The sequence below is a fragment of the Bufo gargarizans genome, chromosome 2, assembly GCF_014858855.1.
Source record: "Bufo gargarizans isolate SCDJY-AF-19 chromosome 2, ASM1485885v1, whole genome shotgun sequence".
NCBI classification, from domain to species: domain Eukaryota; kingdom Metazoa; phylum Chordata; class Amphibia; order Anura; family Bufonidae; genus Bufo; species Bufo gargarizans.
The window spans coordinates 277,231,671-277,256,796 of record NC_058081.1 but is presented as its reverse complement, the minus strand read 5'-3'; the positions used below and the strand labels follow the sequence as shown (position 1 = coordinate 277,256,796).

Here is a 25,126-nt window from a genome sequence, read left to right as displayed (position 1 = left end):
TAGGGTAAGGTTCCGGACGGCGTCACTCTCATCAGGGCTGGTGGTCTGTGGTTAGGCTATCAGGGCCAGAATAGCACCCCCCGTAGGGCAATATCAGGGAAAGTTCTTTGCCCACCCTGTCCTTCAATACCAAATCATCATCTAGCCCAGTAATAGATGTTTTTTGTTTTCCCTCCAGGATTCATGGATGTGCACTGGAACCCCCCAGATTGTGGTAGGACATATGGTTTCTGATTTGGTGCCGCCGAGCACCTGATTTAGTGCCGCCGAGCACTTGTTATTGCCTACCATAGCTATGCATTTTGCTTAACTTTTATAATTTAATTTATTTTCATTTTTGGGGATATATTTTCCATTCACACGTCCGCAAAATGGGTCCGCATACGTTCCACAATTTTGCGGAACGGGTGCAGACCCATTCATTTTCAATAGGGCCGGAATGTGCTGTCCGCATCCGCATTTGCGGATCCACATCCACATTTGCGGATCCGCACTTCCGCATCCGTGCTTCCATTCCCGCAAAAAAATAGAACATGTCCTATTCTTGTCCGCAATTGCAGACAAGATTAGGCATTTTCTATTATAGTGCCAGTGATGTGCGCGCCGCAAATTGCGGATTCACATTGCTGGTGTCCGTGTTTTGCGGATCCGCAAAACACTTACGGAAGTGTAAATGGACCCTCATAGTAAAAGTTTTAAAGTTTACGTTTTATATTTATGTATATTCTAATGGATTGCCTTCCTTGTACAATGTTAGAAAGTATATTATAGTGCATTTGTATTGTGCGGCAGTTGTGTGCGGTTCTGCTGCGATACTGCAGCTATATAGAGGGACAAGCGTTATTGGAACAAATAAGTCATCCCCCCAAAAAACTGATTGAAGTGGGGTGTTATATACCAATATACTTTCTTTATAGTGCATTTGGGTACTGTATAGTGCATTTGCGCATGCGCGTACGCGAACATTGTATTGCCGATATTTTGCATTTAAAAATATAATGAATGGAGATTGCAAATTCGAATAATACATCTGGTATGTCACTGTCCATGTTGTGGGACTATTTGTGCACTTCTAGTAATTATTTCTTGGCTGCAAATATGAGCTGAAGGTTTTTCAGGTTCGCCTGCTATTAAAATGAATGGGACCCGCCACGAACTTGTGGTTTACGAACATTTTATCGCGTTAGCGAACCGTTCCAGCAGATGTTTGTCCATCACTACGCGGAACGGCAGACCAACGGACGTGCGCATGAGCCCTTAGTAGGAGTTGCTCTGGAGATTACTTTTCAGTTTAGCAGCATCCTTGGTATACAAACATCACATGGAGGGGAAAAAACTGACACACGGACCAAAGACGCATTCTTCACGGACATCTTCATGGATGAAACACGGATTGATTCATCCACAGACGTCAAACGGACACAGAAATGTGAACGAGGCCTGAGACTGGGGCCACACGTGACTGATTAGTTGTGGATTTTTGTGCGGGAAACCTGCAGAGTTGTACAATACCAACGGCAGTAACCCACAGCACGATAAGTCATACGCGTATTCACCCTTCTTAATGCAGTGGTTGAAATCTCTTGGCTTTTTCGATGCAAAAACAGCACGTTTGGGCCCATTCATAAAGACCGTAGGCTGTCTGTGCCTGAACTGCGGACCGCAATTTGTGGTCCGCAATGCAAGGGCACTGGCCGTGTAAATCCAGTATTGCGGATGCAGAACCATTGACTTGAATGTATCGGCATGGTGCGAATTGGAAGCGCTTGCGTGGGCTTTTTGGTCCGTGTCTCTGCACTGCAAAAGATTGGGCATGTCCTATCTATTGCGGATCATGGACCCATTCGATTCACATGGCCAGTGCATTGCAGAACGCAATTTGCGGTCCGCAGCACGGGCACGGATGGCCTACAGTCACAAGGCTTGAATAGGTCCCAGGGTCCGTGAACCGCAATACATGGCGAAAGATAGGACACGTCCGATCTTTTGCAATGCAGAGCAAAAAGCCCACGGAAGCGCTTCCGATCCGTGCCTCTGCTCCGCATCTTGCGTACACATTCAAGTCACATTCCCGTATATTGCAAATACGGGCACGGAGAGGCTGTGGTCGTGTGAATGAGCCCTAATACAGAGGCACAGACGTGAAAACGCACAGTAGCCTTTTTTGCCGTCATTTAAAAACTTTTTGCAAGTTAACCCTTGGAACGCCAATGTTTTTACACAGTACATTAGTATTGACAAAACGGACAATTCTGAAGCACTGAGCTATCACCAGTCATTGAAGCAAGCAGGGATGTGAGAACTCCCCTCAGAGGATTTCTGACAGGAATTTTGCAGAAGTCCTGAGAGAAATAACGCCATTCCAGAACTAGAGAAGTGTACAGTGCTGGCTAGTGTGTGTGCAGCCATGTGCCCGCGCTTCTGAGGAGACTGTGGAAGATAACCTGCAGCCTGTGAGGAGATGAGTGACTAATGTCTGCATCTGGCCTCAGCACCGGACTGACAGGATGGGTGTGGACTGTGCAGTCACTCGTTACAGGACGGCTCTCCTCGTACCTCACAGCAGCAGAAGTGAGAGGAGCACCTCTGTACAGTGAGGGAGGCGGCAACTACCCAAAACCTCCTCCTTTCTCGGCTGACTCCTGCCTGCCACAGGGGGATGATTTTGAGTCTCCGGAAATGATGAAAATAAGGATTGAAAACGAGAGAGAAGAGTGAGGGAAGGAGAGAAAGTTTCTTCAGTGAGGTAAAAACATGCAGCGAGTGGCCTCTCAGCAGCTCTTATCTAGCTGGAAGCCTGCCGTGTCTGCCATTCCTTCACACTGATAACGCCTGAGCTGCTGGCGGCTCCTCTCTGTCACCTTCTCCTCACTAACCCTTCTCTGCTACACTATGGCTGTGTGTGTCAGCGACCAGCTCCCAGCAGCTGACTTGTAGCAGAGCTGAGCGTTGTGTATGTTACAATTCATAGGACTATGGCTATATAGGACACCATACTAATCAGGCTCTGTTCACACGGCGCTCAGAGCCTGTGTTTGCATGGAAAAGCTCCTGGCATATCCATATTACTCCATTCCCCCCAACAGAAAGCCCCAAAAGTCTACTTTTGGAGCCCATTTGCCAGCATAGATTGGTTCCCTTTTTCACAGTATGGAATATAGTATGCTGTTATGTACAGAAGTATACCGTACAGGACCATACCTTATGCGGTATAGATAGTTTTTTTACAATGCAATCCCATTATTGCTGTATACTTGTGCAGTATAAGGGTTCAACTTTCTGTATACCTCCGCCGACGTAGGATCAGCAACCTCCAACTGCTGTGAAACTACAACTCCCAGCATGCAAACATGCTCAGCTATTCTTACAACTCCCATAGAAGTGAATGGAGCATTCTGGGTGTTGTAGTTTCAGAACATCTGGAGTGTCGGAAGTTGCTGATGGTAATCTGTGTGGAGAAAGTTTGTCCTACAAAGCCCAGCATGGGAGGAGAAGACAAATTGCATTGTAGAATACCAACATGCCCCATCTTATGTTCCCCTGGGAGATAAGCCACTTTTAGTGCTGTCTGACATTTGACTGACCACTGCCTCTTTAACACATCCATGGCCGTGATGACATCGGTGACCAGATGGTCCGTAGTTCGTCCATGAAGATGTCTATGAGAGATTCGTGTTTGGTCCATGCGTCCATTATTCCAAGTACATTCCTAGGCTTAAAAGTAATTTCCAGAGCTTCTTCTACCAATGATTCGTAAAAATCAAGGACCAAACATGGGTGCCATGCCATCTGTGTTGTGTCCCTGGTTTTAATGGACCCTTAGACTGTAATATGCATGAGGGATCTGTAATCATAGACAAACAGGACATCCTTCCATGGTGTCACCACAGACCTCCAGTCGCTGGAAAACCACTGATATGTTGAAAACATGGATTAATGGTGGTCATTTCTCAACATTTTACATGTTTTTTAGCATAAAAATAGCTGCAAGACCCCCTTTTGGGCATTTTTATGCCGTTCTCGCTACTAGCAGTGGCAAAGGGAGCATTGGGACCAGACCTTCTGCCTTGGCACATTTACTGCCGAAAAACAGGAGTAAGGCTGGGGTCACATGTGACTAAATAGCTACCGATTCTTGTGCTTCAAATCGTAGCATTGTACAGTACCAGCAAAGTGGATGAGAATTTTAGAAATCTCATCCACATGCTGCGTAAAGAAACGGAGCAAGCTGCGGTATTGTGGATTTGATATCTGCAGCAGGTCAGTTTATACAGCAGATTTCATTGCAGATTTCAACCTTTTCAATGCAAAGAATGACACTGCGTCTAATCTGCAGCATTTCTGCAGCACAATCTGCAGCGTTCGCATTCTTTGGTGCTTTTTTTCTGCAGCTAATCAGTCTTGTGTGAATTCAGCCTTTAAGAGGAGTAAAAACTTCGGACTGCCGGAGGTGCGCCTAATTTATGACTAGGCGCATGCCTTGTCATAAATTAGGCAATTGCTCTTGCAGTGAAGGCTAGCATAAAAAGCTGGTCTTTGTAAATGACCGCCAGTGGGTACATGTGTGGAGACCACGTACAGCACACGTTCTTGATTTACTAATGTGAAGGAGACCTTAAAGGAGTATTCCCATCCTGGACATTGGGGGCATACTGCTAGGATACGCTCCCAATGTCTAATAGGTGCAGGTCCCAGAACTTATACTTAGAATGGAGCCCGCAAGTATCGTAGGGTGCGCTGCGCATGCGTGATCGCCCTTTATTTATTTCTATGGGACTGCTGAAAATAGCCAAGGGGCACGCTCGTCAATTTTCAGAAGTGCACCGAGCAAGCACAGCCACCGTTCCACTCGCTGTCTCGGCTATTTTCGGAAGTACCGTAGAAAGGAATATAGGGCGGCTGCGCATGCGTAGTGGGATATGCAGGCTCTGTTCTAAGTATAGGTGCGAGTACCAGAGGTGGGACCCGCGTCTATCAGACATTGTGGGCATTTCCTAGCGATATGCCCCCAATGTCTACAATGGGAATATCCCTTTAAGTAGGGATGTCCCGATACCAGTATCGGTATCGGGACCGATATCGGACATTTGCACAAGTACTTGTACCCATGCAAATGTTGCCGATACCTGATGGCCGTGCAGCGGCGTGTCCCAGATGATCAGCGGTGGGGACGGCGGCTGCGGCGGCGGGTCCCGTGTCGGCTTCTGTGCAGCGGCGCTCCCAGCCGATCAGCGTGGGGACGGCAGCGTGTCCCAGCTGATCGGCGTGGGGGCGGGACTTCTGTGCGGCGGCTCCCAAGTCCCATGCAGTTGCCTAGCACTGGGAGGAAGTTAAAGCCACTTCCTCCCAGTACTCTGGTGCACATGGGAATGATTGCAGCAGGCCAGGTGGGTATGGTGCATGAAATGGAGGAGAAACTCTGTTAATTTCTCTCCATTTCATGTTCAAACAGTGAATATAAAATAAGGTTGGGGGGAATGGGCATATAATAGTGATTCCCAACCAGTGTGCCTCCAGCTGTTGCAAAACTACACCTCCCAGCATGCCCGGACATGCTAGGAGTTGTAGTTTTGCAACAGCTGGAGGCATGCTGGTTGGGAAACACTGTTATATGCCCATTACCCTCTTTATATTTATTCATTTATTAACCCTTGTACAAAGGAAAAGTAAAGCAGTTGTCCATAGCAACCAAATTCCAGCTATCAGCAACTGCGCCACTGTTTCTTTGTACAAGGTTTGATAAATCTCCCTTATGACTAAATTAAATAGAAATTTGCTGTAAAAACATTACCACACCATAATTGGTATCGGTGAGTACTTATATAAATTGGTATCGGTGAGTACTTATATAAATTGGCATCGGTGAGTACTTATATAAAAGTATCGGTACTCGTACTCGGTCTTAAAAAAATGCTATCGGGACATCCCTACCTTTAAGTATACTTAATGACTGACATATATGTTTGCTGCACATACATAGACCACTGTATAGGCATAACATTGGTCGGTTTCACATGAGCATAGTAAGGTTTCATTTACGCTTCCTTATTACAGCCACATATCCGTCTGAAATACAGTATCATGATTTTCAGGCATATATTGGGGCAGATATAACAGTGCAGTGGTGCATACCTCAATCCTGAATCCATCATAAAGAAGCTCCATATGAAATTGGAGGCATATACATGCACCGTAGAAACCAGATAGACTTACATGGGACCCTGAATAGTGGAGTCCCCATGCATTTGAATGCACAAAAGCAGAGCTGAACTGTACTTATGGAATAACTTATGGGTGTAGCAGTCACACCAGCTTCCAGAACCGCTGATGTTGCAGTTATCTATATGCTCAAAGTTCCTCAAAAGTGGTTCTCCTTAGCAGTTTAGCCCTATTTGTGGCATTCATTAGCATAAATGTTAAGAAAGTACAGGGTCAGCAGCGTAGACTTGCTGCACACAGTACAGGCATTGACTGGCGTCCGAGTCCATGATCATACCTTCACCTTTTCCATGAGGTTGAAGAGGCTTGTTTATGAGAACAGAAGATACATGGGGGGAGATTTGTTATCCTCATATATGAGAAAACTGGCATAAAAAAGTTGTAAACCCCAGTTTTGCGACTTTTTAAAATGTAATTTGCATTAATCTTTTTGCGCAAATGGCATTTTTTTTATTGCTCTGGCCACTTTCCAAAAAGGAGGCATGGTGGGGGCATAGTACATGTGGGGAGGCCATTGGCCCTGGTAGATTTATACTCATTTACACCAGTTTCCTGATGTAAAATATGACTGAAAACTACACCAGCTAAAAGCTGGCATAGACCTCATTCTAGGTGCAGGGACTGCGGAGGATGCACTTAATTTATGGTAAGGGGTGCACCTTGTCATAAATAGAATTCTATGTACACTTTCGGGGGCAATTTTCTTTTAATGATTTCATTTTACTCATTTTGGGCTTAAAATAATTTTTTCGATTGGTCTTTATTAAAACATATTCTGACATATTCTGTCATAAAGGGTTAACTGTTTATCTAGCTGTGTGAATCCTACTTTCGCTTTCACTTTGTGCTGTCATCTAATAACACTTATCTGTAAATTTCCAAACCATCATAAACACTTAAGCCACATTCTTATCAGTAGAATAAGAATTGAGCTATAATGAATGTTTATAATGTCAGAGATAAGGAGCCATCAGCTGAGCTGCCTGACGGAACATAGTAAAAATACAGAACATGTTACTAAAGAATCTCAAGGCTGTACAGAGATAGGGGCTCAACATTTTTAATACCAATAAAAAAAATAAAAAAATGAATTCTGAAAATGAGTACAATGCAATAATAATTAAAAAAAAAACTGCCCCCAAAGGTGTACATAGCCTTTAAGCGCATCCTTCAGAGGAGCAGGGCACATCAAGACTGGTGTTGAAAAAAGGTCTCCCCTATGGTCATTTGTGTGACATCATTAATGTAACTAAAAGCGTTGTTCATTTAAAGGGGTTGTCCAGGGTTCAGAGCTGAACCTGGACAGCCCTCCATTTTCACCCCAGCAGCCTCCCTGACATGAGCATTGGAGCAGTTCATGCTCCGATGCTCTCTTTTGCCCTGCTCTAAATTGCACAGGGCAAAGGCATTTTTAGGAGTTCCGGTGACGTACCGGGGCTCTCCATGGGGCTGACAGGAACCCCGGTGACGTCACCGGCACTGATGGGCGAGATTTAGCTCTGCCCTAGCCAGTAAAACGGCTAGGGCAGAGCTAAAGCCTGCCCCTCAGAGCCAGTGACGTCACCAAACACACTGCTGGGCAGAAGTTACCGCCCGGCAGTGTGTTATTGAAAACAAAAGAGCCCGTGCCCTGCGCGATTTAGCGCATGAGATGCTCCGATGCTAGCCTCAGGGGGGCTGTCTGGGTGAAAAAAAGGGTATGTCCGGGTTCAGCTCTGAACCCGGACAACCCCTTTAAATGAATTGTCTTAGGGAATGTTCACACATGTCATATATATTGCAGAATTGCTGCCATATTACAGAACCATTAAAGTGGAATCGATTTTACAAATTCTCATCCACGTGCACCAGAAAAATATCTGCAGTGGAACTGGACCTGCGAGGTGGATTATAAATCCACAGCTTGTCAGTTTATGCAGTGATATTCCAAAGCTTAAGGTGAAATCGTGGCAATCTGGCAAAATCTGCCCCCCATTGCTGTACTCTTAGGCCACCTGCACACGTGGAATATGTGTGTTTTTTTCCACGTGGATTCCTGTGCAGAAAAACTGCAGAGTAGCACAGTACCAGCAAAGTGTCTCAGATTACATTAATCTCATGTACACTTTGCAGATTTTTTTCCTGCAGAAATTGACCTTTATTGCCGTTTTCAAATTAAATAGCATGTCAATTGTTTTCTGTTTTAGCTGCGAATTTCACCCTTTTCAATGGAAGGATGAGATCTGTGGCAAAACTGCATCAAATCTGCACCAAAAACTGCTGTCACTCTTTGCGGATATTGGTGTGCATATGCTGCAGAAACGTACATAATCGGATCTTATGTGTGTTTACCCGCACTCCTGTGCAGGTAGCCCTAGTGCGCTGACACACATTCAAGTTTTTAGATGCCATATTTGAAGCCAAAACCAGGAGTGGCTAGAAAAAAGTGGAGAAGTTGTATCTGCCTTTAAGGCAAGGGCTACATGGCGAAACTGGTTTGCGTGACAGCTGTCGCAGCCAGGATAGCTGAGTAGCGGTGATCCCATAGAAATGGCGATCCTGGCCGTGACAGCTGTCACGCAACCAGTGTCGGCGTGTAGCCCTAGCTTAAAGGAGTTTTCTCACCTCAGACAATGGGGTGAGAATATGCCCCCATTGTCTTATAGGTGCGGGTCCCACTGCTGGGACCCGCACCTATATCGAGAACAGAGCCCTGAAAGTGAAGGAGAGCGCACTGTGCAGCCGCCCTCCATTCATTTCTATGGGGCCGCCGAAAATAGCCAAGCGCTGGCTCGGCTATTGCCGTCTGCCCCATAGAAATGAATGGGAGCATGGGGCGCGCAAGCGCAGCACACTCCCATTCACTTCTATGGGAGAGGCGGGGATTAGCGCTTGGTGGTGGACGGACCCCGGGAAATCTGGGGTCCTCCAGCCACAGCGCTCCCTGCTCCGTTCTCGACCTATCAGACAATGGGGCCATGTCCTAGCGATATGCCCCCATTGTCTAAGATGGGAATACCCCTTTAACCACTTCAGCCCCGCTAGGTAAAACCCCCTTCATGACCAGGCCACTTTTTACACTTCGGCACTACACTCCTTTCACCGTTTATCGCTCGGTCATGCAACTTACCACCCAAATGAATTTTACCTCCTTTTCTTCTCACTAATGGAGCTTTCATTTGGTGGTATTTTATTGCTGCTGACATTTTTACTTTTTTTGTTATTAATCAAAATGTAACGATTTTTTTGCAAAAAAATGACATTTTTCACTTTCAGCTGTGAAATTTTGCAAAAAAAACGACATCCATATATAAATTTTTCGCTAAATTTATAGTTCTACATGTCTTTGATAAAAAAAAAATGTTTGGGCAAAAAAAAATGGTTTGGGTAAAAGTTATAGCATTTACAAACTATGGTACAAAAATGTGAATTTCCGCTTTTTGAAACGGCTCTGATTTTCTGAGCACCTGTCATGTTTCCTGAGGTTCTACAATGCCCAAACAGTATAACTACCCCACAAATGACCCCATTTTGGAAAGTAGACACCCTAAGGTATTCGCTGATGGGCATAGTGAGTTCATAGAACTTTTTATTTTTTGTCACAAGTTAGCGGAAAATGATGATGATTTATTATTATTTTTCTTTTCTTACAAAGTCTCATATTCCACTAACTTGCGACAAAAAATAAAAAATTCTAGGAACTCGCCATGCCCCTCACAGAATACCTTGGGGTGTCTTCTTTCCAAAATGGGGTCACTTGTGGGGTAGTTATACTGCCCTGGCAATTTAGGGGCCCAAATGTGTGAGAAGAACTTTGCAATCAAAATGTGTAAGAAATGACCGGTGAAATCCGAAAGGTGCACTTTGGAATATGCGCCCCTTTGCCCACCTTGGCAGCAAAAAAGTGTCACACATGTGGTATCGCCGTACTCAGGAGAAGTTGGGGAATGTGTTTTGGGGTGTCATTTTACATATACCCATGCTGGGTGAGAGAAATATCTTGGCAAAAGACAACTTTTCCAATTTTTTTATACAAAGTTGGCATTTGACCAAGATATTTTTCTCACCCAGCATGGGTATATGTAAAATGACACCCCAAAACACATTCCCCAACTTCTCCTGAGTACGGCGATACCAGATGTGTCACACTTTTTTGCTGCCAAGGTGGGCAAAGGGGCACATATTCCAAAGTGCACCTTTCGGATTTTGCAGGGCATTTTTTACACATTTTGATTGCAAGGTACTTCTCACACATTTGGGCCCCTAAATTGCCAGGGCAGTATAACTACGCCACAAGTGACCCCATTTTGGAAAGAAGACACCCTAAGGTATTCCGTGAGGGGCACTGCGAGTTCCTAGAATTATTTTTTTTTGTCACAAGTTAGCGGAAAATGATGATGTGTTTTTTTTTTTTTCTTACAAAGTCTCATATTCCACTAACTTGCGACAAAAAATAAAAAATTCTAGGAACTTGCCGTGCCCCTCACAGAACACCTTGGGGTGTCTTCTTTCCAAAATGGGGTCACTTGTGGGGTAGTTATACTGCCCTGGCAATTTAGGGGCCCATATGTGTGAGAAGTACTTTGCAATCAAAATGTGTAAAAAATGGCCTGCAAAATCCGAAAGGTGCACTTTGGAATATGTGCCCCTTTGCCCACCTTGGCATCAAAAAAGTGTCACACATCTGGTATCGCCGTACTCAGGAGAAGTTGGGGAATGTGTTTTGGGGTGCCATTTTACATATACCCATGCTGGGTGAGAGAAATATGTTGGCAAAAGACAACTTTTCCCATTTTTTTATACAAAGTTGGCATTTGACCAAGATATTTATCTCACCCAGCATGGGTATACGTAAAATGACACCCCAAAACACATTCCCCAACTTCTTCTGAGTACGGCGATACCAGATGTGTCACACTTTTTTGCAGCCTAGATGCGCAAAGGTGCCCAAATTCCTTTTAGGAGGGCATTTTTAGACATTTGGATCCCAGACTTCTTCTCACGCTTTAGGGCCCCTAAAAAGCCAGGGCAGTATAAATACCCCACATGTGACCCCACTTTGGAAAGAAGACACCCCAAGGTATCCAATGAGGGGCCTGGCAAGTTCATAGAATTTTTTTTTTTTCGCATAAGTTAGCGGAAATTGATTTTTTTTTGTTTTTTCTCACAAAGTCTCACTTTCCGCTAACTTAGGACAAAAATTTCAATCTTTCATGGACTCAATATGCCCCTCAGCAAATACTTTGGGGTGTCTTCTTTCCAAAATGGGGTCAGTTGTGGGGTGTTTGTACTGCCCTGGCATTTGAGGGTCTCCGCAATCATTACATGTATGGCCAGCATTAGGAGTTTCTGCTATTCTCCTTATATTGAGCATACAGGTAATGAGATTTTTTTTTCCGTTCAGCCTCTGGGCTGAAAGAAAAAAATGAACGGCACAGATTTCTTCATTCGCATCGATCAATGTGGATGAAAAAATCTCTGCCAAAAAAAAAAAATGGAGGGGAAAGGCGTCTGCCAGGACATAGGAGCTCCGCCCTACATCCATACCCACTTAGCTCGTATGCCCTGGCAAACCAGATTTCTCCATTCGCATCAATCGATGTGGATGAATAAATCATTGCCGGGATTTTTTTTTTATATATATATATATATATATATATATATACAAAGTGCTTGCCAAAGCATAGGAACGCCGCCTCCTCCTCAGCTCGTATGCCTCGGCAAACGTATCTGTCACTGCAGAGGAGAAAATCCCGTCTTGCAGCGCCGCATACACCGACTTGCGTGTAATCTGAAAAGCAGCGCAATGCTTCTGTCAGAATGCACATCGGTGCTGCAGCTAGTAGATCGGTTGGTCCACCTGGAAGGTAAAAAGACAAAAAAAAAAAAAAAAAAAAAGAAAAAACCAGGCCACAACGCAATAATTTTATAAACTTTGGAACAGAACATGTAACTTTAACTTTTGGAACTAAACATTAACCTGTTTGCTTACCTGTTTTTTTTTTTTTTTTTTTTTACCTTTATAGAACAAACCTCTCCTTCCCCATGGGTCAATGTGCAAAGCGCAAATCGCCCAAAGATGTGGCGAAGTGCGTTATGCACTTTGTCCCATGTGAAAGGAGACGTTTGCAGCAGCTGTGAGTGAATGGGCCCTAATAGCCCTGTGTGCCTATCCTGGTGAGATGTGATCCCTATGCTAGGTGTACCTGTGTGTGGTACTTTCGGAAACACTCCCCTAAGCATAGGGCAGGGTGGTCGGGACAGTCAGGACAGAAATAGCGGGTGTCACGCCTTATTCCACTCCTGCTGCAGACACGACATTTTTTTCGGGGTGGCGGTCGGTTTGAGGTACCAGCAACGACACTGGGGAAGTGTCGCTCGTGTAGACGGCTAACTACACTGGTGGATGGGGCCACGGAACCTCCTGGATACAGGAGGTTCGCGATGATCTCTTCCTGAAATTTGAGGAAGGATCCAGTTCTCCCAGCCTTACTGTAGAGAACAAAACTATTGTACAGAGCCAATTGAATTAAATATACAGACACCTTCTTATACCAGCGTCTGGTGCGTCGGGAAACTAAATACGGATCTGGTCATTGAAGTCGACCCCTCCCATGTGGAGGTTATAGTCGTGGACTGAGAGGGGCTTTTCAATGACACGGGTTGCTCGCTCAATTTGTATTGTCGTGTCTGCGTGAATGGAGGAGAGCATGTAAACGTCACGCTTGTCTCTCCATTTCACCGCGAGCAGTTCTTCGTTACACAGTGCGGCCCTCTGCCCCCTTGCAAGACGGGTGCTAACGAGCCGTTGGGGGAAGCCCGCGCGACTAGTTCGCGCGGTACCACAGGCGCCAATCCGTTCTAGAAACAAATGCCTAAAGAGGGCCACACTTGTGTAGAAATTGTCCACATAAAGATGGTACCCCTTGCCGAATAAGGGTGACACCAAGTCCCAAACTGTCTTCCCACTGCTCCCCAGGTAGTCAGGGCAACCGACCGGCTCCAGGGTCTGATCTTTTCCCTCATAGACCCGAAATTTGTGGGTATAGCCTGTGGCCCTTTCACAGAGCTTATACAATTTGACCCCATACCGGGCGCGCTTGCTTGGGATGTATTGTTTGAAGCCAAGGCGCCCGGTAAAATGTATCAGGGACTCGTCTATGCAGATGTTTTGCTCAGGGGTATACAAATCTGCAAATTTCTGGTTGAAATGGTCTATGAGGGGCCGAATTTTGTGGAGCCGGTCAAAAGCAGGGTGGCCCCTGGGACGGGAGGCGGTGTTGTCGCTAAAGTGCAGGAAACGCAGGATGACCTCAAATTGTGTCCTGGACATAGCAGCAGAGAACATGGGCATGTGATGAATCGGGTTCGTGGACCAATATGACCTCAATTCATGCTTTTTTGTCAGGCCCATGTTGAGGAGGAGGCCCAGAAAAGTTTTAAATTCGGAAACTTGGACTGGTTTCCACCGGAAAGGCTGGGCATAAAAGCTTTCCGGGTTAGCGGTGATAAATTGTGTGGCATACCTGTTTGTCTCTGCCACGACTAAGTCTAAAAGCTCCGCAGTCAAGAACAGCTCAAAAAATCCCAGGGCCGAATCGATCTGAGCTGTCTCAACCCGAACTCCAGACTGGGCGGTGAAAGGGAAAACTACGGGTGCGGCTGAAGTTGGGGACTGCCAATCAGGGTTTGCCAGCACCTCTGGGATTCTAGGGGCTCTACGGGCACGTCTTTGTGGTGGCTGCGACGGGGTCACTACTGCACGTGCCACCGTACCAGCTTCAACTGCCCTTCTGGTGCTCGCTACTTCACCAGGTTGTACGGCAGTGCTGGTACTAGGTCCAGGGAAGGGCTGGGCTGCTGGTGTATGCCTCACCACGTAATCCGACAGCACCAGCCCCACTCTGCTGCTCTTGAAGCGGATCCTGCGCAACCTGCGGTCTAGCGACACGGGGCCGGGTACGCCTGGTGCTATCAGGGACCTCAGCCTCCTCGTCCGAACTTTGGGTCAGAGAGCCACTGCTTTCTACAGGTTCGTATTCTGACCCGCTGGATTCATCAGATGAGGGTTCCCACTCCTCATCCGACTGGGTCAGAAGCCTGTAGGCCTCTTCAGAAGAATACCCCCTGTTAGACATGTGGGCAACTAAATTTCGGGGTATTCCCTGCGACTACCCAAGAAAAAAAAAGCAAGCCTGTCTTACAAATGGGAGGCTAGCGAAGTACCGGAGGCTGCTGCGGTTGATAAAAAATATCAAAACTGATTTTTTTATCGCCGCAGTGCGTGTAAAGTGAATGTGCAGCGATCAAAAAAAAAATATTTTTTTTGTCACTGCGGTGGGGCGGGCGTGGGTGTACGCACGTGTGGGCGACCGATCAGGCCTGATCGGGCAAACACTGCGTTTTGGGTGGAGGGCGAACTAAAGTGACACTAGTACAATTATAGATCTGACCGTGATCAGTTTTGATCACTTCCAGATACTATAAAAGTACAAATGCTGATTAGCGATACGCTAATCAGCGAATAACGGACTGCGGTGCGGTGGGCTGGGCGCTAACCGATCCCTAAACTACCTAACCAAGGGGCCTAAACTATACTGAAACCTAACGGTCAATACCAGTGAAAAAAAAAAGTGACAGTTTGCACTGATCACTTTTTTCCTTTCACTAGTGATTGACAGGGGGGATAAAAGGGGTGATCAAAGGGTTAATTGGGGTGATCTGGGGGCTAAATGTGGTGTGGTGGGTACTCACAGTAATGATGTGCTCCTCTGCTCCTCTGCTGGAACCAACCGACCAAAAGAAGGAGCAGAGGAGCACAGCAGCCATATAACCCCATCATATTTACTAATATGTGGGGTTAAATGGCTGCTGATTGGTTTTTTTGAAAATCAGCAGCCTGCCAGCCAATGATCGTGGCCGGCAGGCTGCTGACGAAATACTCTGCAGTGAAATGCCGGCCCGCGATGCGCATGCGCGGGCCGGCTGTGACGTAATCTCGCGTCTCGCGAGAGGACGCGCCGATGCATCCAGGAGGAACTAATCAACCACCTCCCGGACGCATCGGTGCGTACAGCGGTCGGGAGGTGGTTAATGCCTACTGTCCAGTTATGATCCACAGCTGATTTGGGCTTCAAATACTGCATCAAAAAGCCTGAACATGTGGAAGCACAATCCAAAACCAGGAGTGAATTCAAAATAGAGGGAAAGTTATATCTGTCCTTTATACTTTCTCTCATTTTATGTTCCACTCCTGATTTTGGATTCCAGAACTGCATACAGATACCTGACCGTGTGGCGGCACCCTTTTTTTTTTATCAGTGCAAGAAATAAAGTAACAGCCTGGAGCTGCCATGATGCTAGATTTCTGTCTTTCTTTTTGGTTTAAAAGAAGATAAAATGTGACCATGCCCCCTTTCCTCTTTCCACCTTTCTGGAAAAGTGGCAAGGGCAGTGCAGAGAGGCTACTTGCGACAAAATGTTTTTACAATAGTGTTTAAAAAGTCACAAACACAGCGGGGGAGATTAATCAAACTGCTGTAAAGTAGAACTGGCTTAGTTGCCCGTAGTAACCAATCAGATTCCACCTTTCATTTTCCAAAGGAGCTGTGAAAAATGAAAGGTGGAATCTGATTGGTTGCTATGGGCAACTAAGCCAGTTCTACTTTACTCCAGTTTGATATATCTCCCCCAGTGTTTTTTTTTTTCACCAGAAAACTGACATAGGGATACAAAAATCTCCTCCTGGGTCTCTTCATCAGGTATCTAAATAAACACGTACTGTAAATCCTCACAATTAATGGGAATGTGTCTTTAGAAAATAATATTGGTTAAATCAAATTTTTATGTGAAATGGTGATTTGTGTGTTATTTTATACGCTGATTATATTCTCCCCCTACCAGCACAATGATCTTCGCACAGGTCACAGCATGCTCAATGAGCACCTCCAGCATACATGTCAGTATGGCCCATGTGGCTAAGGCCTCATGCACACGACAGTTGTTTTTTGCGTCCGCAAATTGTCCGCAAATGTGAAAAAAGTAGGACATGCACTATTTTTTTTTCTGAATGGAAACACGGACAACGGATGCGGAACACAAACGGATGAACTATCAGCATTTTTTTGCTGACCCATTGAAATAAATGGGTCCCCATCCTATCCGCAAAAAAACGGAACGGAGGCCGAGAAAAACAAGGCCTTATAATTTGTATCTGTAAATGCTGTTTAAAGTGTTATCCCACAAATGTACATTTATTTTTGCTCATCTGGAAGATATTCTTCCCTTTCTGTGGGTGAGCAGCAGCTCATCAAGTACCTGCATCTCGCTGCATGAATTGCAGTCAACTCTTGTTAATCCCTTCCCCCCTACATATAAAATAGTCCCTCACATATAGCTTTATTGGCTGGAGAGATATATCTCTGTTTCTATGTACAGGGATCTCAAGTCTCCCGGACGTTCAGAGTAGGGCTGAAACGATTACTCGATTTAATCGAGTAATTCGACACAAAATAATCTTCGATGCAAATTTTTTGCATCGAGGATTCGTTTGTGTCATGTGACCATGGAGCGGGAGTGAAGCGCTTGCTATTGCTCACCGCTCCGTGGTCACCCGCCGGCCCGCAACGCGCTGTACTGGATCCTGACACATCGTCAGGTCATAGTGCACGTAAGCGCGCACTATGACCCGACGCTGTGTGCTGAGTGGCTGGCAGCGGAGGAGGCGGGGCGCGAGTGGCGGTACAGATCAGAACTGCTGGCTGCTGGTTATCGGTGGAAGGCTGGTAAGTGGCTGCATGTGTGGAAGGGCACTGTGTGATTAGTGCTCGCCATGTGTGTCCCAGCACGGAGAACCCCTATGATAACACGTTTACCACCTAGTGGTGGAGCATGGACTTCTAGTTAGAGCTGTGTCACCTGTGCCGGAATGGCCAGAGGATGATGGGGGTAGTAGTGCTCACTGGCCTTGTTTAGAGGGGCTGATGATTGGCAGCATAGGGTGTTAGAGCACCCCCTGTCGTTAGTGGCTGGTTCAGCGTGGTTTGGGTTTTGTTTCCTTTTAGTTTCTGATGTGGGTATATCCCTTCACCATATCCCTTCACCATGACATCACTGTGCGCACTATCCCTGCACTGTGACATCACTGTGCGCACTATCCCTGCACTGTGACATCACTGTGCGCACTATCCCTGCACTGTGACATCACTGTGCGCACTATCCCTGCACTGTGACATCACTGTGCGCACTATCCCTGCACTGTGACATCACTGTGCGCACTATCCCTGCACTGTGACATCACCGTGCGCACTATCCCTGCACTGTGACATCACCGTGCGCACTATCCCTGCACTGTGACATCACCGTGCGCACTATCCCTGCACTGTGACATCACCGTGCACACTATCCCTGCACTGTGACATCACCGTGCGCACTATCCCTGCACTGTGACATCACCGAGCGCACTATCCCTGCACTGTGACATCACCGAGCGCACTATCCCTGCACTGTGACATCACCGAGCGCACTATCCCTGCACTGTGACATCACCGAGCGCACTATCCCTGCACTGTGACATCACTGTGTGCACTATCCCTGCTGAGCTGATGGCACAAGGGGAGAGAGCTGATGGCACTGGGGGAGAACGAAGGGCGTTGGGGACTGATGGCAGGGGGTCTGGTGAGTTTTTATATAACAGTCTATTAATTCATTTTTTCTTATTAGAATACTCGATTTCTAAAATAATCGTTTACTGCAGCCCTAGTTCAGAGAGTCTCCCGCTATTAGATAGCGGCTCCCTGACGCCCGCATGTGAAATAATATATCCCGGAAAGATTTACTCGCAGAAAACCTTTCCGGCAACCTGTAGCAGTGTCCCCCTTCTCAGCGCGTGCGCACAGTGCAAGAAGAAGCCGACTCCAGCAGTCCGCAACGGTGCATCAGGCTGAGCCTGTGCGCACGCGCGGGATCTCAAATCGGGAGGAGGGGGTGGGAGGGAGACGCGGCACTGAGGAGTAGAAGGCGGCGCTGGGCACGAACGGCGATGCGTGCGGCCAGGCACCATGTATCCACAGATCTCCCCTGCTTGGGCACCTTAATTCAATGATTGACAGGTTAGTAAAACCTGTTTTTCCGCAGAATAAAGCCACAAATAGCTTTTATAAGGCCACCTTAGAAATCAGAATGCTACCCTGGACATGAGCATATGTTTAGCTCACAGGGCTTATAGGTGGTGACAGAATCCCTTTAATCAGTCCTCCACACCATAGAGCAAAGTGTGCAGATACTGCATGTTTGGAAAATGTAATAAAAAGTTTGTGAAAGAAAAAAAAAAAGAAAACCTCCAGGGAATGAGAAGTGCACCTCCCTGAAATGAGTTTTTGCAGGTTGGGATGTCTGTATGTATTTAGAAGCAGGGTGAATAAATGAAAGTAGTCTGGGCCGCTTCACTATGAGATCTCTACCCCAGCACTGAAGGGAGGGAGGGGAAGGTACTGAGCATGTCAGTCCACCCCTGAATGCTGGAGAAGGTGGACCAGAAGGATAAACAGCAGGGGGCGCTACCAGAGGGAAAAATTTAATGTACATAAAAAAAACTAAAAATATTTTAATTGCATTGCTTGTGTATTGTAATACTTCATTTGAAATGCCCTATTCATTGCATAGTGATACTTTTTATGGGAAAACCTTTTTACATAACATGAATGAAAATAATCAGCAACCAGGAAATGCAGAAATGAAAAATATGTTGCATTATCTGCTTTTAATTAGTAATAAAAATACATTTCCTCTAAACCAGATGATTAAACCAAACTTTTATTGTTTTAACCAAACTGAAAATCACTAGTAAAAGCATCTTGTGGGAACTTGGCCTTACAGATAGTAGGTGGCCTGAAACATTACAGTCCTGCTTGGCACGCTTTATTTGGATGTTTGATTTCTCAATGTATTGAGTTAGTCAGCATTCAGTCATGTGTTTTTTTGTGTTTTTTGTTTTCTCTTGCAGTGCTTCCTACAGACTTGTCTTTGGTTACATTTGTGTTTCCTGCGGAGAGACCTGGCAGATGTCCCAAGCGAAAGAACCTTTTTCTCCAGGGCCTACAGGGCCTGAACAAGATACTTCAGCTAAAGAGAGCCTGCTGATCTCCCTTCCCTTGGGTAATTCTCTCAAACATTTATATGCTGGCCTGTTCTTCCTTAGGGGGAGTTCACATCACCTTTATTTGTATGTTATTCTGATCTGTCAAAAGAACTGAAAAAAAAAGGAAATAAGGGATCTCTGATGGAAATGGCTCGAACGAATGCCAAATGTTCATAACTGATGCACAGGATCCTTTTTTTTCTGACAGATAAGAAGAACGGACTTGAACTACCCCTTACTTTGTGCACTTACTTGAATTTCATATACAATTAACCCTAAAATATATAAGTAAAATATGTAAGGGAATAAGTGTTCTTCTCAGCAGACACAAAGTAGCTGTATTGCAGGGGTGTAATTGTTAGCTCCTCGTCACCATCATGTAGTATGGAATGAAACAAAATTTCCAATAGCAACCAAGTATAGAAAAGGGTGGCTAGATCACTTTGTAAATCCCCCTCTACACCTTTACTATGAACTCTGCGTTAAGTCATTACTCTGTTACTCCTCCTGGAAATGTATGGATAAGGGCCGATGCACACGGCCGCAGCCGTTTTTGCAGTCCACAAATTGTGGATCCATAAAACATGGATACCGGTCGTGTGCATTTTGCGGAACGGAACATCCAGCCCATACTAGAACTGTCCTATCCTTGTTCATTAAATGGGTGCCACAGAATGGACATATGGATGCTGACAGCACAAGCTGTGCTGTCCTCATCTGATACGCAAAAAATGCACTTCGGATGCGGACAAAAGCAACGGTCGTGTGCATAAGCCCTAAAATGACAACTGGGTCTGACTATTTGACCTTTCATGAGGGCATATCACAACAGTTCCTGACTGATTGCAAATTGTCAGAGTTTTCAGTGACACATCCCTCTGTCATGGGTATGGTAATATTTAGGCCCCTTTCACACGAGCGAGTTTTGCGTGCGGGTGCAATGCGAAGGCATAGCACCCACACTGAATCCTGACCCATTCATTTCAATGGGTCTGTGTACATTTTTTTTCACGCATCGGTTCTGCATTGCGTGAAAAACGCAGCATGTTCTATATTCTATATTTCACGCAGCCCTGGCCCCATAAAAGTGAATGGGGCTTCAGTGAAAAACGCAAGCAAGTACGGATACAATGCGTTTTTCACTGATGGTTGCTAAGAGATGTAAACCTTCAGTTTTTTAGCATGCGCATGAAAAACGCATCAAAACGCATTGCACCCGAGCGGAAAAAACTGAACAACTGAACGCAATCGCAGACAAAACTGAATGAACTGGCTTGCAAAATGAACGCACCCTGAATGCATCCGGAGCCAGTCCGTCACGATCATGTGAAAGAGGCCTTTGGCCGCTTTCAGACGAACGAGTTGTACACTCCAGACTCAGAGCGCCAGTATAAGACAGCTCCCGTCCTGAACTCCAAGCGCTGCCGGGGTCGCATAGCATTATATTGATACAGTTCGGGAATGTATTGTATGACACTAACAACATTATGTCAGTGTTAGGGCTCGTTCACACGAACGTGTGCTGCCCGTTGCCGTGTTGCGAAACGCATTTGCGGATCCGCAATACACGGGCACCGTTCCGTGTGCATTCCGCATCACTGATGCGGACCTATTCACTTCTATGGGTCCGCAAATCCGGAGATGCAGAACGGAAGAACGGAACACTACGGAAAGAGTACAGAGTGCTTTCTGGGGTTCCGTTCCATGCCTCCGCACTGCAAAAAGATAGAACATGCTCTATCTTTTTGTAGAACGGAGGGATTGCGGACCCATTCAAGTGAATGAGTCCACGATCCCCATGCGGCTGGGCCACGGTTGGTGCGCGGTCCACAGCACAGGCTTCATACGGTCGTGTGAACGAGCCCTTATCCAGTACATTCCAGACCTCTAAGGGTTACATAACATCATAAATCAATATAATGCTATGCGACCCCGGCAGTGCTTGGAGTTCAGGACAGGAGCTGTCTTAGGGTCCATTCACATGTCCGTGGTGTGTTGCGAACCTGCAAATTGCGGATCCGCAACACACCCGGCCGGCACCCACTATAGAACTGCCTATTCTTGTCCGCAGCTGCGGACAAGAATAGGACATGTTCTATCTCTTGCGGAGCTGCAGACCGGAAGTTCGGGGCCGCGCTCCGCAAATGCGGAAGTGGAGAGCACATAGTGTGCTCTCTGCTTCACGTCCGGGCCCATAGAGAATGAATGGGTTCGCACCTGTCCTGCAAAATTCTGGAACAGGTGCGGACCCTTTTGCGGACGTGTGAATGGACCCTTTTACTCATGCTCCGAGTCTGGAGTGTACAACACGCTCGTCTGAAAGTGGCCTTACGCCTAGTTCACCCTTCATTTAACTGAGCCAAAACCAGTCAGTGATTTCCATCAGTGATTGTGAGCCAAAACCAGGATTGGAGCTACACAGAGATAAGGTATAGGGGAAAGATATGCACCTGTTCTGTGTTTTTTGATCCACAAATGGTTTTGGCTCACAATCACTGATGGAAATCACTCACCAAATCACTGAAGTGTGAATTAGGACTGAGTGTATGGGACAAGTGAATAGGTCCGCATCCGTGATGTGGGGTGCAAATGGCCAGTACCAGTTTATTGCGGATTCGCTCTTTGCGGGCCGCAATATGGGCACGGCCGGCACACATTCGTGTGCATGAGCTCTAAAGCTATGCAATCCTGTCAGAAGAGCAGGAGGCAGAACGGGACCTCACACTGACACACGCTGCGAGTTTATCGCATTGAAGTCACTCGTGTGTCTGTCTTTAGGGTTTCCTACTTTATGTCAGATGCTACATCTAGGGGGAGAAAGAATGGAAAAGTGGCAGTGCATAATTGCCCTTCTCTGCATTCATTTCTGAGAGAGCTAAGTGTGAGGTGACTACCTGACCAGATGGGCCAGAGGACCCTTGTTCTTCACATGAGAGTGGTTCCTAGTGATGGGTCCACATCTGTTGTGTGGATATGCTATAAATGCCTTAGCTGTAGATACCCCTCTAAGCTCCCTGCTTCACTGTGTACACTTTCGATGTTCCGCTGTGACTGACAGGTGCTTACAACTTCAGTAACTACAGTATTTCATTATTTTCCAGCGGAATGCAGTTAGTCCTGACTTTCATGTTTGATGTGTATGCGCAGTACCTTTGTGTGGAAGCTGTTGTGACAAGCGGCCGCTGTGCTGATGCTATCACACCTAATGCTCACAATGGTTCTTTCTCCGTCCTGCTGATTTACGTCTGAACAGTTAGCTTGTCCTTTCAATGACTCTGTTTCAGCAGGCTGTCCCAGCATGACGTTTGCATGTCACCATGTAGAAGTTGTGGTTTACTGCAGTATGTCCATGTCCCGTAGGCATTGCATGCTTTTCCCTACATTCATCCACAGTTTCCACAGCACCATATCGCTAGCCATGCTGAGGTGATGTAAATTAGCAATTTCTGTGCACCTCTTTTGTGGCGTAAATGTGCCCTAGCTTTTGTCTCACACAAGTTATCACGCTAAATACCGTGACTCTTAACCTCTTGTGCCACACTTTGCCACATTTAAAAGAGGAGTTGTTTTAGATGAATTTCGCTTGGTACCGTAAGTCATTTTTCTGCCTGATTTATCGCTTTTGAGTTTTACAAATATTGCAAAAAAAGTTGCATTTCCATGTCAGGTGACTGTCTGAAACCACATTGCAATAGGGTCAAATTTATTTTTACTGTGCGCCAATTTCATAACTATGGCACAAGAACACAAACCAAGCGCTGGCTCGGCTATTTCCGTCGGCCCCATAGAAATGAATGGGAGTGGGGGCCGCCCATGCGCAGTACGCTCCCATTCACTTGTAGGGAGGCAGTGGGGAGCAGCACTTCGTGGTGGCTGGACCCTGGGAAACCCGGGGTCCTCCAGACCGAATTCTGCCCTCTCTGTTCTCATTATAGATGCGGGTCCTAGAGGTGGCCCCCATTGTCTCTGATGGGAATACCACTTTAAGCTAGACTTTGACATTGATTTAGTCTATGATGAATGTTCACAATGCATCCGTACATTAGACATATTGGCGTAAAGGAAAACTGGTTAGTTGCCCATAGTAACCAATCAGATTCCACAGAAGCTGTGAAAAATGAAAGGTAGAATCTGATTGGTTGCTATGGGCAGTTAAACCAGTTTTCCTTTACACCAGTTTTGATTAATCTCCCCCATTGTGTCAATGTATCACGAGTATTGCATTATTATTTCAAAGGGATTGTTTCCGTTTACTCCCTAGAAGAGAGCTTGAGGTTACGTCCACACAGGATGTAATTGGTAGGAAAAATCCACAACAGATCTGTCGCAAAATCCACCTGATTTACATGTAAATTTGTTGCAGATTTTGCTGTAAATGAGAATTCTTAAAATGTCACCCATTTCCCGCATGCAAATCTGCAGCTTTCAGGCCTGTGTGGACATATCCTGAGTAAGGCCTCATGCACACGACCGTAGTTCTGGTCCACATCCAAGCCGCAGTTTTTGCGGCTCGGGTGCGGACCCATTCACTTCAGTGGGGCTGCAAAAGATGCGGACAGCACTCCGTGTGCTGTCCGCATCCGTTGCTCCATTCCGTGGCCCCGCCTAAAAAATATAACATGTCCTATTCTTGTCCGTTTTGCGGACAAGAATAGGCATTTCTACAATGGGCTGCCCGTTCCTTTCCACAAATTGCGGAAGGCACAAGAGCGGCTTCCGTTTTTTGCAGATTCGCAAAAACTGAACGGTCGTGTGCATGTAGCCTAACACAACACTGATGGCATACAGATGTAATATGATCTGTAATAAAACTGTATATGCGGATCCGTATTCTGTGGTTTCTGGCCTGAGAGAAAATCTCCACTTTCAGATACACATAGGAGATGCAAGGAGGGGTCTGACCAGCCCCTGGGTAGCAGTGAATTGGTCATTGTTTTAGCATCCAGAAATGACTCCTTATGACTTCTTCTTTTGACCTTTTAATTGACCCATAGTGCCTCTGCTGGTTGGACAGGAGAAACTGAATATTGTTCATATTTAACCCCTTTAATGTCTGGAGTCATTTGGGCAGCATTGTTTGAAATTTTTGAGATGTGATGGATTAAAGCCTTAAGCAGTAAGGAGAAAGTGTGGCCCAGCTGTCTCACATGAATGAGGTCTTGCCCATGTCAAAATTTAGGGCCATTCGCTACAGCGCCATCGTAAGACCCTCCTCATGTATTGCTAAGTTTCCCTCCCGTTTGGTATAGAAAAGGCTGAGGGGAACATGAAGCTAGAAGTGATCCCATATTGGATTGTTTGTATTCATCCAGGGCTTCAGTTGTCATGCTGGATATAAAATAGCGCTTGACAGAAAAACGCTGCCAACTAGGTCTATAGATGCCAGGCCCGTGCACTATAGTGCAGTAGATATAAAGCAGTCGTGTCTGGCTATCCCCCCAAAAAAAAATATGCACAGAACAGATTTTTTACCCTTAGCATTAACTGCTCCTCAGCATCAGAGGCCCACATAAAACAGTGCATGGTCTTCTAGGAAGAAGATATTGGAAGAGGTCGGTGATCCCTGGACAGAGGATAGCGATTAGACTGTAGCTTTACACATGTTCTGTGAACGTCCTGCCTGCAGCTTTGTGGATTTGCTGTCAGAGCAGTCAGGCTTACGGTTGCAGCTTAGCCCCTTCGGTTTGGAAGGCCCCTCTGGCAGGTCTCCGGTACAGTGTGAAGTCATGAGTTAATGTCTTTGGCTTCCCAGTCACTGATTATAAAGCTGAAATGCCAGATGTGTACAGG

General features: G+C 46.0%; 1 protein-coding gene across 5 annotated transcripts in view; it reads left to right on the top strand.

Annotated features, from left to right (window-relative positions):
* MDFIC (MyoD family inhibitor domain containing) overlaps window positions 1-25,126 on the top strand; it is a 132,285-nt gene that overhangs the window by 8,686 nt on the left and 98,473 nt on the right. For 3 of the 5 annotated variants that reach the window (XR_006387835.1, XM_044280301.1, XM_044280300.1), the window contains exons 1-2: window positions 2,466-2,746; window positions 19,202-19,353. Coding sequence is in view for 4 of the 5 variants with exons in the window: in XM_044280301.1 (XP_044136236.1) it covers window positions 19,260-19,353 (94 nt within the window). In the remaining variant the exon portion in view is untranslated. Of the gene's footprint in view, window positions 1-2,465; window positions 2,747-19,201; window positions 19,354-25,126 lie in introns of those variants that run through there. The other 2 variants (XM_044280303.1, XM_044280302.1) reach the window with 2 other exon arrangements.